The sequence below is a fragment of the Zea mays genome, chromosome 2 (genome assembly GCF_902167145.1).
Source record: "Zea mays cultivar B73 chromosome 2, Zm-B73-REFERENCE-NAM-5.0, whole genome shotgun sequence".
Classification (NCBI taxonomy): Eukaryota; Viridiplantae; Streptophyta; class Magnoliopsida; order Poales; family Poaceae; genus Zea; species Zea mays.
The window spans coordinates 1,823,667-1,840,845 of NC_050097.1; the positions used below are offsets into that span (position 1 = coordinate 1,823,667).

At 41.2% G+C, this 17,179-nt stretch overlaps 3 protein-coding genes across 3 annotated transcripts; 1 reads left to right on the forward strand and 2 right to left on the reverse strand.

The window, feature by feature from the left end:
* The first annotated feature begins 1,463 nt into the window (after window positions 1-1,463).
* LOC103645759 (katanin p80 WD40 repeat-containing subunit B1 homolog) lies at window positions 1,464-10,273 on the forward strand. The gene is made up of 18 exons (XM_008670466.3): window positions 1,464-2,113; window positions 2,540-2,670; window positions 3,028-3,145; window positions 3,233-3,459; window positions 3,604-3,706; window positions 4,416-4,486; window positions 4,823-4,897; window positions 4,987-5,130; window positions 5,225-5,453; window positions 5,553-6,449; window positions 7,140-7,196; window positions 7,291-7,403; window positions 7,875-7,997; window positions 8,360-8,434; window positions 8,510-8,622; window positions 8,739-8,855; window positions 8,929-8,997; window positions 9,622-10,273. The coding sequence occupies exons 1-18, from the start codon at window positions 2,080-2,082 to the stop codon at window positions 9,686-9,688; spliced, it is 2,763 nt and encodes a 920-aa protein (XP_008668688.1). The 5' UTR covers window positions 1,464-2,079; the 3' UTR covers window positions 9,689-10,273.
* Window positions 10,274-11,153: 880 nt separating this feature from the next.
* LOC100276560 (OSJNBa0064G10.17-like protein) lies at window positions 11,154-11,930 on the reverse strand. Its single transcript, NM_001165635.2, has one exon. It carries the CDS (start codon window positions 11,861-11,863, stop codon window positions 11,462-11,464), a length of 402 nt encoding a protein of 133 aa, NP_001159107.1. The 5' UTR covers window positions 11,864-11,930; the 3' UTR covers window positions 11,154-11,461.
* Window positions 11,931-12,793: 863 nt separating this feature from the next.
* LOC100276155 (Mediator of RNA polymerase II transcription subunit 9) lies at window positions 12,794-16,662 on the reverse strand. Its single transcript, NM_001150010.2, has 6 exons — window positions 16,498-16,662; window positions 16,051-16,346; window positions 15,355-15,417; window positions 14,799-14,879; window positions 13,427-13,485; window positions 12,794-13,126 (listed from the first exon to the last, which is right to left on the reverse strand). The coding sequence occupies exons 2-6, from the start codon at window positions 16,309-16,311 to the stop codon at window positions 13,066-13,068; spliced, it is 525 nt and encodes a 174-aa protein (NP_001143482.1). The 5' UTR covers window positions 16,312-16,346; window positions 16,498-16,662; the 3' UTR covers window positions 12,794-13,065.
* Window positions 16,663-17,179: the final 517 nt, after the last annotated feature.

The following is a 17,179-nucleotide window of genomic DNA, read 5'->3' on the forward strand; positions in this document are numbered from 1 at the left end:
AACTTGGTTTGCACATAATACATTACCCTATTATGAACATACAAATATGCAAACAAAGTCTTATGCCATGCAGTGGTTTCAATTATTTTTTCAGAGAGAGAGAAAAAAAAAGAGAAGACGTGCCAGCAGACAAACCTATGGGATCTTTCGTTTCGGTTCCACCAATGCCATCCCAAGTTTCCTCGACAAGCCAACTGAACTACTCCTAATCATGAAGCCACCACCGAGATGGGAGCTGCCATTGATTAATTATTAGCTATCACTTCTTGCGCTAAAAAACATCATCCTCTTTGTGCATTGCATGAAAAATTACCAGCTAACTAGTATATAGCCTGTGCTAACGCTAAATTTCTCATAGAGTAGAGATAAGGGTTCGATGGCGCCGGCGGCGACGTGGGGAGGTGACGGTGGCTACACCAATGCGCGAGTGAGAGGGAGAACTTGGAGGAGGGGAGGAGGTTAGAAAGGAGGTGTCGCGGGAGAGAAAGGTGGGTGAGAGAGATTATCTAAATAATATTGGTCATTGGATTTGAGTATAAATATAAATTACAAGGGTAGCTATCCTGCAATTTCTTGTGGGTTGAGGGTTGACTTCCGTGAAAAAAAATAAATGCAACTAAAGCCTCCGTTTGATAGAGTTTCGGCGAGCTCTGTCACCTCGGTGAAAATTTTGCTTCTCCATCGGTTTTATACAAAAGAACTAGAACCATTGTGAACCCCTCCTCCGCTGTCCAGCACGCTGCGTTCAGTTCAACCAAGTACAGGACATTTGTCACCACCATTGATTACTCCCTACCTTATTTGGTTAGACCAAACGCTTAGATAGATGTGATTGCCTAATTGTACTACATGATAGCGTACAATCTTATCTTAGTAGCGTGTAAATGACCCGACAAACAACTCATCGTCATGTGTTTAGTGAATAAATCAAATTACTTCACGCGAAAGATTCAACTCTCTTCGGTTCCAAAATATAAGTTTGTCCTAAAACAACTTATTATAAATTAAATATAGTTTATACAAGAAAATCTGTACAATAATACTCCATCCGTCTTAAAATAACAGTCGTTTTAGCTCTGGCTTTTATGTCTGTATTAAAATGAATGACAATGAATATAGACACATATATAAAGTATATATAAATCGAATTTTATTTTAGGACATAGGGATTATTTATGGTATTCTAGACGTAAATTATGAACAGTTGTTTTATAATAAAAGTGTGTTTAGTTCTCGGTTATCTTTTCTATAAACTTGTTTAAAGTTAGTCGATCAAATTGAAAAACTAAAGTAAACTGTAATAAATTAGGCAGCGAAGGGCGCTGGTTTGATTTGGTTCTGTACGTATTATTGTTGTGTTCAAAAAAATTCAGTTAAACTCAGAACAAAAAAATAATTATCAGGAGATGGAGAAAAGCAAGTTGAAAAAGGTTAGAGAATACAGACTTGGAAAATGCTATCATAACAAAACGGGAGGTGAGACGAGCTGAAGACAAGATCCACCTCCCCCCACTGCCCAACGCCGCAGCGCCATTTTTAATCGGCGATCCCTCCTCAGCTCCAACCCCCAGCTGTTTTTAATTCGAAAATTTTCGAACCAAGCCCTCATCTCTCTCGTCTTCCACCTCCTGCCTTCCCCACCCCACCGCACAGCGCCCTGTCCGGCCCCAGCCAGAGACCAGACTAGACAGCTCCGTTTCCCCTCCCCGTCCTGCATCCATCTCGACCGCGCACCAAACCCGAAAACGCAGCCACATTCCCTCCTGCAGCCACCCCCCCCCCCCTCCGCTCTCGCGCCCCTCCGCTGCGCGTCACTCCGAGCGGCGGCGGCGGCGGCGGCGCCCGCCCCCACAGGGCAGTGGCGGCGGCGAACGAGGGAGGGTTTGTTCCCCGGAAGAGGGAGGGAGGCTCTGGCGGGAGTGTGTTACGGGCTTACGGCCGCCTCGTGCTGGTGACAGGCGCGGCGCGAGATCCGGGCTGGAAGGGCTGGCGGGTCCCGTTGGTGGCGCCGTGGCGTCGGCGTGATCTGAGATGAGATTGGACCCGGCTGCGCGGTATTCGCTGCGGAGGTAGACGGCCATGACGACCAACACCAAGCGCGCCTACAAGCTCCGTATCCTCGTCGCTTCGTTTGCGCTATTTCGCTTCCTTTTTTTAATTCCTTGTCGGGGTTGCTGCATAGTGGTTTTTGTATGACCGATCCATCGCTGCTGCCGCGGTCGTTCAACCAGTAGAGGGGAACATTTGGGTCAGCAAGTTTGAGAAGGAGCTCCCGACTCTTAATTTTCTGTTTCTGTTGAGTTGTTAAATAGGTATTTTGTGGTTGCGAGATTCGGCAGGTCACATTTAGCTGTTGGTGATTATCGAGTAGTCGTTACTGATTTGTCGTTTATTATCCTAGAAGTGCGATTGCTGGCATTCCGGCATGTATGTGAAAATGTCTGAAGTGGTACATTGATGCAAATAATATCAGTCATCGAGGGAGATTGGGCTGTTAAATTCGCACACATTGGAATGCCTTGACTTGCATTTGGTGTAGAGGAGTTTGTGGCGCACTCGTCCAATGTTAACTGCCTCAAGATTGGGAGGAAGACCTCGCGGGTTCTTGTCACAGGAGGAGAGGACCATAAGGTCAATCTTTGGGCTATTGGGAAGCCCAATTCAATACTGGTAAGACTGTTTTTCTAGTTCTGTTTCTACGTATGGACTGATTGTAAACTGCGGCTCCACAGTTGGGTAGGAAAACAAAACTCTTAACTCACTTGAAAAACTATTGGCTGACCTAAGTGGTTACAAGATGAGAACTTCACCTTTTCAACCGCTAACAGATTTTTATGTAGCACAGTTCTCCTTATGCCAGTATTCAATTAATAGAAAGATACTTTTAAGTTAGTTATATCAACCTACCGCACAGCAATGCGTTTTGAGGATGGTTCGTTTATATAGTTAAAATAGGTGTCATGAATAATGTTTCTTAAGGACGGAGTACTTTATTTAATCCACTTTAACTTTTTGGTGGCCGTACAGAGCTTATCAGGTCACACAAGTGCTGTGGAGTCGGTTGGTTTTGATTCCACGGAAGTGTTTGTGGCTGCAGGAGCAGCCAGTGGAACAATAAAGCTATGGGATTTGGAGGAGGCAAAGAGTATGCAGATATGAATATTTAACTTACTATATGTGTATATGTATGAATCGTTCAGTAATTGCATCTCTTGGCTCATTTTCTATGCAGTTGTCCGCACTCTTACTGGACATAGATCAAACTGCATGTCAGTTGATTTTCATCCGTTTGGGGAATTCTTTGCCTCTGGGTCACTGGACACTAATCTGAAGATATGGGATATAAGAAGGAAGAATTGCATCCATACATACAAAGGTCACACACGAGGGGTGAACACTATTAGATTTACACCCGATGGGCGGTGGGTTGTGTCTGGTGGCGAAGATAATATAGTAAAGGTAAGAATTTGCCAATAACTCTATGCTGTGTGTGTTCAATTGCTAGTTCTTCTGCTGGAATTTGATTTTTCTTTTGCCTTAATATTTCTAATGAAAAAAATCCTTTTTTTCCCGAACATATTACAATATGTTTTTCTTTGGCAGCTCTGGGATCTGACAGCTGGAAAGTTATTACATGAATTCAAGTGTCATGAGGGTCAGATCCAGTGCATAGATTTCCACCCCCACGAGTTCCTTCTGGCAACAGGTTAGATTCAGAATTTACAATGCTTATCTGTTTCTTGACTGTTATCTTTTCTTTGTCCCTTTTGGTTGTACAATGTAGTATGTACTTGTTTATGGTAAAATATCAGACTTCTGTCTTGGTATTTGCTTGAAGAAAAAACTCTTCTATTCGTTGAGCTAGTAAATTAATTTAAGTATTTAGGTGCTCTCTAAAACCAAGCTTGGCATTTGTCCGTTAAGTGGAGAAGCTGTTTAAATATGATTTCCTAACTAGACCTGAACCAAACTGTAATGGCTGTTCCTTTGATGTTTTAAGTGGTAAAGTGTAATGGATCATACTATCGCTGTAATTGTTGTCTGCCCCACCGCACCTCATAATAACTTTTTGATTGTTTACCAAAAAAATTCCTAGTAGTCATATCTTGGCATAGTTCAGCTTGCTGTAAGTAAATCACTATACATGTATTGTGTAAAATTTTCGTTATGAGATATCATGCTTGTTTTCGTTGGTGACATCTGTAAGAGATGCATTGAAATTTTGTACGATACGTTCTATATAAACTTTCTTTCCATGTCATCAATTAACACATTTCATTTTTTGTTTTGTTGTGAGACACATTCTCTCCTGTCAGGCAGTGAAGAATGTATTCATATGTTTGTGTGGGAGCTCAGAAGACTGTATTCCTTTTGAAACTATATCTCTCTTATGTAAAACTTGTTGCTTCATTCAGGTTCAGCTGATAAAACTGTCAAATTCTGGGATTTGGAGACATTTGAATTGATTGGATCTACAGGACCTGAGGTACATCGGTATTTGGAGCTGATAGTTCACAATTGTTTATTTCCTTTGCATTTGTAATCCTCAGAATTTAAGCATTATTTCCTTAATAAGTAGCTTGGGTGGGGATCCCATCTCTAATGTTACATCGAAAAAGAAATGGAAAATGAACATAAACTTAGATGTCCCTGTTTGATGCTTCTTTATACAACAAACAGTCATATGCTAATGTTTTGCAGCATAATTCAGTTCAATTTGGGCACCTATTTAATTCATTTGGATACCTCTTTTGTTTCCATCATTTAATTCATTTGAATCACTTCTTGGAATCACTTCTTGTGTTTCCATAAAAAATACTAGACAACAGGTGTCCGATCCATGACATTCAATCCTGATGGAAGATCTTTGTTATGTGGGCTGCACGAAAGCTTAAAGGTAGGGCTATTGTTTTTCCAAGTGATCATGTCAACATAGCTTCTTGTACCCTATGACTTCTAGAGATAAACTTTTCTTAAATTAAGCAGGTTTTCTCTTGGGAGCCAATAAGATGCCATGATACTGTGGACGTGGGATGGTCTAGACTTGCCGATTTGAATGTCCATGAGGGAAAACTTCTTGGTTGTTCTTTCAATCAAAGTTGTGTTGGAATATGGGTTGTTGATCTGACGGTATGTTGGCTTCGGCTACATCTGTAACACTGATCAGTTACGTTCAATTGAATTTTTTTTTCTTGAATATACTAATAAAGTAATCAATTGACAGCGTCTTGAGCCATATACAATGGGTACTTCAACAAAAGTAAATGGTCATTCTGAATTGAAGACTGTTTCTAGCGGCACTTTGCCTTTACAAAATGATAGTGGTTCAAGGGCTAACATAGGGCGATCATCAGTCTTGCAAAATACAGAGAACAACCTTAAAACTACTTCAGGAAGACTGTCGGCTTCACAGAACTCAGATTCTGCACCCAAAGAAACTAACTCGGCACCTTGTATGTTCTTGCTCATCTCTATCTACTCATTTCCACATTTAATGGTTAAAGCATTTCATAAGCCTTATCTGTCTTTTATCTGTTCTTAATATACTGAAGCAAGCGGGTTGATCCCAAGCACACCACATAGGGCTGGAGTTGGCTCCCATAATAGATCTGTTGGAAATTCAGCTTTTCAATCTGGTGGTACCACCTTGAAGAGAAGTTCGTTGAGGAATAACAGTGCCTCTAATGTTCACAATTTCAGTAAAGCTGATGTAGTGCCTGTCATTGTTCCCAGAACTAGCTCAGGAGGGGAGTTGGCTACTGATTCTAGAAGCGATGCTGCTGATGTGGCACCCGTTCTTCCGAAGGTAACCAGAAGGGTTGAACCTGCTACCGATTCTAGAAAAGAAAGTAATGATGTGGAACTTGTTGTTCCTAGAGCAAGCTCAAGAATGGAAATAGCCGATTTAGCACCCATTTCTAGTTCCAAGTCAGGCAGAAGGTTGGAGTCTGCCCCTGATTCGAAAGAAGAAAGTGCTGATACAGCACCTGTTGTTGTTTCCAATCCCAGGGCTAATGTAAGAATGGAAATAGTCTCTGATTCTGCGCCCGCTCTTTCAAAGTCAAACAGAAAGCTAGATTCTGGCACTAACTCAAAGAAAGAAAGTGCTGATGCAGTCATTGTACCCAGAACAAATTCTAGAATGGAAATGATTTCTGATTCTAGGAGAGAACCCTCTGCTGGAAGAATATCACCATTCAGAATCCAGTCAAGATATGCTGAGCCACGGAAGCTAGCCCATGCCAGAACTGATTCAAACAAAGTTGATAGCAGAAGTAAAATTACTGAAACAGAAGACTTCAATTGCCAAATATTTCTTCCCCGTAGAAACAGTGTTTTTCAAACAATAAGTTCTGAAGAACCTCGTGAAGATGTAAAGTGTGGTCCAGTTGACAGGGTGGGATTTTCAAATTCATCAGAACCAAATGCGAGTGTCCGCAATGAGAATTGTATGATCTGTACCCATTTATATGTTTTATGTGCTGCTATCACTTTGATTCACATGTTTCACAATTGTTAGTGGTGCTTCATTTCCTTCATAACGTGTTTAACGGACTAACAAGTCGAACTACTATTATTGCTTGATACTTATGTTGTGTTCATAATGTTCTATGCATGTTTGCATTGCATGTCTATGTCCGTACATGCATGTAATGATTTGATTGTGCATTTATCTGCACATATTTGTAATTCTATTAATTATATCTTTTATCTAAAAATATACATATCACAGAGTTATGCAATAATATACTCGTCATAGTAAGTTCTAAATGCTTTGGAATTAGGGATTTGAATCCAATAGCAATATTCTTACAATATCTAGTCAAGTTACCATTTTCTTTCATTGAATCAGTCATTGATGATCATACAATTTACTTACTAAAGAAAAGAATTAACACAATCATTTGTTTAAGGAGCTCAATAGTTCATAGGTATCTCGTAGTTGTCATGGATTTGATTTACTAATATGCTGTTTACTCAGCATTATCTGGACGAAGCATGGTTCCTCAAAGCTTACATTCTGAATTGTGTGAGAAACACCAAACATGTCTGTTGTTTTGTAGAGTTATTAGGTATCCTTGTGTTTTTTTGGCAACATTTACTTTGGGGTAATCGGTCCATTTGGTTGTGTTTTACAGATGTTCCTAGAATGCGCAAACCAGGAGACAACTGCTATATCGAAGTTTCAAGAGCAGGTATGTTTTTTTGGTACTGTGTATCGTTTTATGGGAGGTGCTACTGTTTTGATTTCAGTAATCTGTTCATGGATATGAATTAATTATCATGTAGGAAGAGCAAGGTCAAGTGTCTCTAATTGGGAAGGGAGGGATCAGCCCCCTAGTCATGAAGAACCAACAACAAGCAGTTCTACACTGGCTCCTACCGGCCATCCATATTCATCTGTATGTCCAAGACAAAGCTATAAACATTTTATACATTCTGTTACTTCATCTTTTTCTTTAATTTTCTGAAGGTTGTAAAAATGTGGGGTAGTTAAGTTTGAAGATAATGTGCTTGCTTTATTGTCTGATTTCATTTATCTTGGTGGCTGCTGCTGTCCCATTGATTCATGTGCATACATCATGGACCTAAGATAAAGTATGACAAACCATTCTTTTGGTCACTCTTGGCCCCATGCTCTGCCTAGACCTATCGCTAGTTCCCCTTTGAAACACGGTTGATTTCCAACAATTCCTGTGAAATTATCATGGCAATCATGCTTGACTGTCTTGTGCTTACTATACTGAAGAGTGAAGACTTGCGGTCAGCGGTCCTTGACTTTATTTGACACAACAGTTTATACATGGAATTGCATGTTTGGCCATCTATGCTTTTTACACAGATATATATGAAACCTTTCTTCCCTTCTGCAGAGAGGAAGCAATCAAGCTTCTGAAGCTCCAATCATAGCTAGTGATGAAGATGTTCTATCTCTTATCATGGAGCGACATGATCTATTTTTAAGCTCAACTAAGTCTCGGCTGATGAAATTGCAGGTCAGTGCCCTGCTTGACAATTTGGCTGTATTGGTCGTGTAATGCTGCTCAAGAAAAAAACAATTTTATAATTTCAGTATACTCCTACCAATTGATCAGATGGTACAAATGCTCCAGGTTAATAAATGAATATATATATATATATATATATATATATATATATATATGTTTCCTATGTTATAGTTTCTAAGCTTATAATTCGGATAGACGATAGGTTTTCAAACTGTTTTGCTCCAGTTATAATAGATGTTGTAAATCATTGTTTTGCTCAGTGGAGTAAAGCATAGACGGGCACTGGACAGAAGATATGTTTTTCAAGGTACAATTTCTCAAAAAGCTGCCCCCTTTTTGTTGACATGCAGATTATTCATCAAATGTGGGAAAGAAATGACATCAGGGGTGTGCTCTCTGCGATGGACAGGATGGGTGATCATGCTGTCAGTACTTCACAGCTCTTTCTTTGTTTGCAATAACCAGCATGTTAATGATTGTGCGCTTTCTGGAAAATTCAGGTCTGTGCTGATATGGCTAGCGTTCTCATGGAGAAAAGTGAAACAATCACACTAGATTTATGTACCTCTATCCTGCCTGTCGTCACCGATCTTCTGGAGAGCAAAATTGACAGGTACTTGCTGCAACGTTTGAGAGCGATTATGATGATTTATTGGGGCCATTTCCAACAATCGTTATTGGCAAGAAGTTTTGATTGGTTTATGTATGGTTTGTGTTGAATGTTTGCAGACACTTAGTCGTCGCATTGGAATTGTTGGTGAAGCTTGTAAGGACTTTTGGTCCAATGATACATTCAACAGTATCGTCAGGTCCTTGTGTTGGTGTAGACCTTGAGGCAGAGCAAAGGTATTGTTTCAGATAGCTGCTGCTTCTATGAAAGGTCATTACTAGACTACTTGATGCGATTTATTTATTGTAGGAGGGAGCGCTGCAACTTATGCTTCATCGAATTGGAGAAGGCCAAAAATAAGCTTCCATCTCTAACAAGGTATTTGGGAATCTAGATACTAAACCATGTATTTGCAGTCTACTTAGGGGGGTGTTTAGTTTAGGGTCTAATTTTTAGTCTCTCCATTTTAGTCCCTAAATTACAAACACAGGGACTAAACTAGAAATAATCCCTCTTTTAGTCTCTGTGTTTAGCAATTTAGGTACTAAAAGAGACTAGAATAGAGGGACTAAAAATAGAAATAATCCCTCTTTTAGTCTCTGTGTTTAGCAATTTAGGTACTAAAAGAGACTAGAATAGAGGGACTAAAAATTAGTCCCTAGATTAAAAAAATTGGGATGTGACATATCATACATGGTTTAGAGGATGCTTGAATGCACTAGAGCTAACAGTTAACAGTTAGTTGGCTAAAAAAATTACAAGTAGAATTAGCTAGCTTTAACTAATTTACTAAAAATAGCTAATAGTCGAACTATTAGCTAGGGTGTTTGGATGTCTATAACTAATTTTAGCTACTAACTATAGCTCTAGTGCATTCAAACACCTCCTTTATTGGCACTTTGAGGCATACTTCTCTGAACTTGATGTGTGGCTTTGGTTTCAGTCCTTTATCATTTAAAATTTTGCAATGCTCATATCTGTCCTTGTGTTTAACCTCGACAGAAGAAAAGGGGCGGTTGCAAATGCTGCACAAGAACTTGCTCTTGTCTTCCAGGAAATCATGAGTTGACTGACGACACACTAGATATACACAATTAGATGGGACATGCTTCGGCCTCTGATGGCAACAAGATTGGATATCAGCTGCCATGGAGGGTGCTAGCTATTCAGTCTTAGCGACGTCATCAAGCTCCAAGGCCACAGCACCAACAAATGCATTTTGTTGCTGCTGTTCGTGCCTTTTGTACACATGCTAACACATAATCCATGTCATTTGTGAAGAGAAGCTGCCATGGACAGTGACTTCATCCACAATATTATGTGGATGGCGGCAGCTGGAGATGTTAGGCCCCGATCGAATGGTGATCAGCAGATGAGACTTGCTTGGGCTTTTCTGGCACTCGTAGTTCTTTGCTGTCTGTAACATCTTTCTCATGTACCGTTATCATGTGCATGTGCAACAGTCAAGTGGTTGCATTTGGTAGTTTATGGTTGTGCTGTGTGTTGGTCGATTTAGTGGTCGTTGATGAGTGAAGCGAGCCATGTACATCATTTTTTTTTAAGATTTGATATCTTCTTTTTCCTTGATGACTCCTCTCGTTATACTTGAGTGAAAATGATATCTTGTGTACTTGCCTTGACAGCTTTTCGGAAATTCCCTTTTGTCTGGCAAATATCTGTGTGTTTGTACTGTTATTCTGGAAGACAGATAGAGATGCGGGGATCCGATACTCGCTAACCCGTGAGAAATTCCCCTATTAGGGTACAGGTGTGTATGAATATGAGACAAAATATCTACCCATTGGGTAAACGGGTATGGGTTTGTGGAGCAATAATTCGAACCCGATTACCCATGGATATGAATGAGTTGAGGCCGAGCCGGACATCAAGCCTAGCACGACAGCGTACCAGGCCCAAGATCCTAGCCCAATAAGACAACATGGTAAGGCAACTAGCAGATTAGCAAAAAAAAAACAAAACCCTAAAAATAACCAGCCATACGCTATGCCCTTTCCAGTCGGCCAACCGTCGTACGCCTGGACAGTTGCGCTAGCACTACACACTGGCGACTTTACCAGCGACGAGGAGCACCGCCGATCACTAGGAGCCTAGGACGACGGTGACGACCATGGATTATCAGGCGCCAACGAACTCAGATAGTGACCAAGAAACATGAGCAGACTTCATTTCTTCTATCGGTCTCGAAATACCGATTTCTTTTTTAATGGTGGATGAATGGATCATAGTTCATGGATGAGTGTTGTTAATGTGGTAATGTCTGAAATCTGGATAGTTTGTGCTAGTTGTTAGTATCCAGTTATCCCTTAATTAGGGATGGAGACCCTAAACCCAAATAGAGATGAGTATGGAATGAGTTTTGCACCTATGATAAGTATGAGGATGAATATGGGGATGAATTAAACATGATGGGGCTGGGTTTGTGATGCTATAACCCGATGTAGAATTCCTACATCTCTAGAGACAGATTGTGCAATTGTATAAAATATAATATGATTGTACTGATATTATTATGCTGGCATGCTAAACAGCGATCTCGGTTTGAATCTGGACTATGTAGTTGCCAACATGATGCAGACATATTGAACTAGCATTGCAATTAAAACTGCGAGCGCGATCTATCCATCGCTCGCTCTGGATCAAATGACTTGTCACGACAACACGCTTACACAGAGATCTGGAACAGGTAATCCAATTACCCTTCCTTATTCCCTTCGTCTACGCAACGCAACGCAACGGCAACACACAAGAACTATAACAAAGAAGTGAAGTGAAGCACTCGATCGATCGAGGTCTCGCCGCCGGCAAGCTCCGGCCTCGGCTCCTAGCAGGTGGGGACACAGGACTTGGTGCACTTGGCGGCGCACTTGCTGTGCGCCGAGAGCGTGCAGCCCTTGCCGCAGATCATCTTCTTCTTGTGGCACTCCTCCTTGGTGAGGCAGCTCTTGCCCTGCTTCTCGCCCTCCTCCTTGCCGTGCTCACCGCTGCTGCCACTGCCGCCCGACGAGCTCTGGTCGTCGCCCTGCGTGGCCATGCCGCCGCTCGGCCTCGCCGGCGACGCCTTGTCGGCAGCCCAGGTGGACGCGGAGGGCGCCACCCTTGCACCCTCTGCGACCAGCGGGCCCGTGGCCATGGCCTCCTCGTGCAGCCATGCCGGCGCGGTGGCGCTGGCTGTCGCGGCGACAGCGAGAAGCACCGACACGGCGACGCAGCAGGAGCGAGACATCGCTGCAGATAGTTAGCTCGATGTATGCAGTGCAGCTTCTGCGTTTTGGCTGCTTTCAGCTGTGAAATCTCGCTTTCCAGTCCCTGCGTGTTTTATAGTGCTGTACGTTCGTGATCGTGAGCAAACAGGGCGTGCCTCAACTACTGGTTTGGTTGGGTGACAGGCGCCAACTACATGCAACAATTTTTTTTTCTTCTCTCGCATCGGTTTCATCCAGCCAGGAGACCCGAATCGAATTGAAATCACAAATCTGAGCTACCGTATTTTTACAGTACCGTTCGTTCGAAGGCCTTCGACAAGTCAAGGTAACAAAATCAATTTTAAATTGTTGTTTCAGATCAAAGAAAATTGAGATGATCTGAAGGACTTGGACCTTCGTCCAATGAAACACTTGGACTAATTAGAGGTGAATTGAAAGCAAGCAGATGCAACCGAAGGTGGTGAAAGTGGAGTTTCAGCATTGACGACGAAAACCTTCGAACGGTATAAAAAAGAAGCCGCAATTAAACGAAGATTTGCCAAAAAGATGCATCAACCAAGGGAAGACGTGCATACATGTTTGTTGGAAACTCGTAAAAACTGAAGTACGATTCCCCATTCCCCTCCTTTTCTCGTTTCTTTTAACTGAAGCAAAGAATTTGTATGTATTCCCTCCATTCCATATTCTAGGAGGTTTTGGCTTTTCATACCCTCCTCCATTTCAAATTATTTGTCATACATTGAAGATATACACCATTCTAATTTATACTAAATTACAGCTTTTAGATACATATATTTTATTATACACTTAGATACATATTACATAAAACACCTAATTTAAAATAGAAAATTATATAAAAAGTGTATCTAAAAAAATCAAAATACGACATAATTTGAAACGGAGGGGTACTACTTATGCAAACCAATCGTGGTATATGAATGAGGCCAGGATTGTAATGCACCGTCTGATTAACCAAGATATCAATGGTCAAAGATATACATGATACATCCAAGTCACAGCGAAGGCAAATGTGACAACAGTTTTTTTTACCAGAGGGACAAGGGAGAATATCTATTCAGATGTCAAATTCCCGTATCACACTGCCAGGTCCTTACTCCAGAACATCTTCCGGCTCTATTGATGCATACCACCGAATTCAAGTAACAGAGTTCAAGTATTGACGACAATAAATCCTTAAATATTAAGCCTTATGATGCTTTCTTTATCTTTGATCTCCCTTAAGGAGCTCTTCGACAGAGCCTCTGTACTTTGTAATCAACTCCCTGACAGAAAGATGTACATTGGTAAGTTAAACGTACTTAAAAGGCAGAGTAAATCTCGTGACTTGTACAAATCCACAAACTGAAGCAGTCATGCTGGCCCCTTACTGTTGAAGGGTTGGTCATCAATCACTTCTGGTTGGACCAACTTAGGTTGGGATTTCTAAAGGTATCTTTCGAAAACCATGGCCATACATCCTGGGTTATACGGGGCACAAGCTACGAAACAATCTTTTTCCCTTTTGCCGCTAAGACAACACACACGTAGTTTTCTAAAATATATAGGCAGACAGCGGAACTTACTTTCTTTGATCAAGCAGCTGCCGTGTTTCGTCCAAACTCTGCCTTTGTCCCTCAACCGTCTGTTGGTAACAAATACAGCAATTACCATGAGTACTGAAACTTCAAGCATCAATAACTGGTTCTGGTTCTTACATGTTTAAGACAGGACTACAATTACGTTGCAACTCAACATACATCTAGTTTTTGGGTGAGATTCATAATGCATATGCACATTTGTTACATATAATGCATTAATCCAAAACAAATTACAAAAGAAAAGGTCAACACATTAATACACATTGTTGACTAACTTATTTAAAATGGTCATCAACAGCAATCATGCTATAAAAACATGTTTCCAATATTTAATGTATTGCAGCTGGTACTGGGTAAACCAGGCAATCACCAATGGTGCTGATCGAGCAATATTCCACCAATTTCTTTGAAATTCACAAAATAACCAGCACCATACAACATATAAAATTAGCAATATTAGGTCTATTAAAATGGTTCTAAATATTGTAGATCGTAATGACAGCACTGACACCGGTATCAACTGGAAAACTAGGGCTTTTTAAGGAAGGCAGCTCATGCCGGTCTCCACTAAACCGACAGTCCCTACTGGCTAGTAACATCAGTTATTACGTACTAGTAACCCAGCAGTAAAAACTGCCAAAACTAGCCAAACTTTAGACACTCTTAACAACTAATAATTGTGAATTAGAAAACAAAACAATGGCTCAGTAAGTCAGTGGTAAGGCACTAAGGCCGCTCGGTGCGACCGTGCGAGCGCTACTACCCGAGTTTGATCCCTGACTGGGGCGACTCAGGTGTCACACGGGATTTTCATCAGAGGGGACTAAGCCTCTATGTGTGTGAGTTGCTCAGTAGGCACGTTCCAAGACTGCTTGGGCAGCCTCATCCGTGTTTGAGCATGAGGACAACATGTGTGCACCGTGCACATTTGAGTTCTTATATGATATGCTAGTGCTTCTGGCAACAACAAAGCCTTTTAGCTCCAATCAAGTTGGGGCAGTCCCAAAGAAAGCCTTTTAGTCCCATGCCTTCTATATAATATGGCAATGCTCCTGTTGATGTTTAAATAAATGTGAATTAACTTTTTAAAAGGATTTGCCTAGAGACATGAATATTTATAGACATTTTATGAGACAACACAAAAACCTGCAACAGATCTACTATACCCCGTCTTATTATCCATTTCTGGAAAAAATTCTTAATTCTTGTGCAATTGAAAATTTTATTGGATACCAAAACAAAGTAATTGAGATTCATTAGCCAGAATAGTTCAATTTAACTTAGTAATTATTATCAAATTCAGAAGACCACTAAGAATAAAGCATATGAGTCAGGAAAGAGAAGTAACAGAACTTACAGTAGACTTTGAGCTTATTGTTCCCGATATGGAGTTCAACAATTGTTGGCACCTAGCAAACTGGCTGGTCAATTCTTCAACCTAGATATATATAAAAAGCTTCTCTTAATACAGTAGCTATTGGAATTAGGATTTAGCAAAACGCTGGGAAAAATATGGTGTTTAGCTGGTATTCTATAAGAAATCAGCATGGAAGTACACAATACATAGTAGTAATTTTAACATGCTTCTGCAATTGCATAATTGCATAACTAAGGGTATGTCTTCCACTGGCTTGGTTTTGGCTATGGAAAACTGAACCGTGCAGACCCTGTCACCCTGGGCTGGTCCCAAGCTTCCTGTGCACCACCAACACTAGAGCATTGTTTGTGACCTGTCTCTTCTCTGGGAAGTGATTTAAGAATTACATCACATGTCAATTCAAACTCTGTATAAGAATATTCAGGCTCCACGCCTAGAAGAAGCTACAACTATTGTTTCTGACAAGATCATGCACTATGAGTACAAGAACATTGATCCATAAAACAAATGAAAATTAGTAAATGGTGATTCTTACCAGTGCATCGAAATTTTGGTCCCTTGTTCCTGTACCAATAGCATCGGCTAATCTTGTAACCAACTAACAGAGAACAAAATTATGCAAAGAAGAAAACTATCAGTATTTCACAATACATTCTAGTACTTTCTCAAAGAGTAAAAGGAAGAAGAGCCATCATAAAAGTGGAAACAAAGATTTGCTACTTGCAAAAAAGCCATTGGAAATAAGCCTAAATGTTAGATGCCAATACAGACATGTGATTGCCAGCTTAAGAAAACCTACAATACCTAAAGTGCCCTCATATATATTTTTAATTTATGTATTTCTTGTCAAACCAACTCGAGTGATTAGAATCAACATTTTCTCTGGCCATTACCAATGTTGCACGCTCTGACGCTTGTATATCGTTCATGTACACCTATAATATGGCAATCTTCACTACCGGCCAAAGTGACAAATCATGGTGTGAAGAAATTGCAATCGCTGAGCAACAAATACAGGACAAATTAATGACAATCTTTAATGACTAGCAAAATCCCAAGTTCAGAATTTTGAAATTCCGGTGCACAAAGGGCACACTCCAACAACATCAATGACATCACTACAAAAAGAAGGGTTCATTTGAGGGTATGTATCATCTATGCTATCTTAAACTAAGAGCAAAGGCCCCCAAAACACAAAACTCCACACAACTCCAAACACTCCGTTACTTACATGTAGGAGGTGGAAGTGGGAGGCAAGAGAGGCGTGGTGATGCTGCTGCGGCTGCGGTGGAGACATCAGTGTCTGCTGCGGCTGTGGAGACATCAGTGCTGGCTGTGGCTGCGGTGGAGACATAAGCGCCGGCTGTTGCTGCGGCTGCGGCTGATGGTACTGAAGAGCGTGGAGGTGGTGGTCGGGCTGCGGGGACGTCATGAGCCCACGGTAAGGATCGCCGTACTGCTGCTGCTGCTGCTGCGGGTGGTGGTGATCCATCTCTATCCCCAGTTCCCAACACCTGCGGGCAGGGGCTATTGGAAAAATCGAAGTTATTAGTAATTTAGTAGGCATAATAATACATGCATATACTTGCAATTACTCCTGAATCAGATCCGATTCTTAAGCTAGGTTTTGAGTGCTCGGTTTCGCAAAGCAGATAGGGGAGAGGAGGGACGGGCATACCTAGTGGGTGCTCGTCGCCGGTGAAATGGGCACGACGAAGGTCTGGGCACCGGCACCTGACGGCGGCGGCGGTAGCCTAGTGCTCGCCGGGAAATAGGGACCACGCGGGGCGTGAACTGTGAACGGCGGCCAGTCCGGTACTGTTTGGCCGACGGGGGCGCTAATCTCGGAGTACGGTGGCTGTGTCCAGCTGATATGGCCGTCTAAAGAACTGTTGTTGTACGATAGTCATACCTTTGTTTGTAGCGTTGGAGTTGAAATAGTGGATAGATATTAGATACGAGAGGAGATAGATAGTGTTTTTTAACCTTATTCATCTATAGATGGCTAAATAGATTGTCTGTCCAGCATTAATGGTGTTATTAGACACTATTAGTAAATGTGTCGTGATGTGTTAGTACTATTGTCTAGACACGGCACTATAGTGTCTAATCATGTCATGCCGACACTAACATCTAGTAGGGTTCGTGTTAGCCCACTTTAAAAGCTCAAAATATATAGATGATTTTTAAGGTTATATATAATTTTAAAACTTGAATATGTGTACTATTATAAAGTGGGTTGACTCTTCTGAGGCTCCCTTTTGGTAGGATTTTTGCATCACCGGCTTTCCTTCTGGCTCATCTGAAAAAAATAGTTTGATCCTTATTTTTAGTAACCCTTGGAGAACACTCTATTTAGT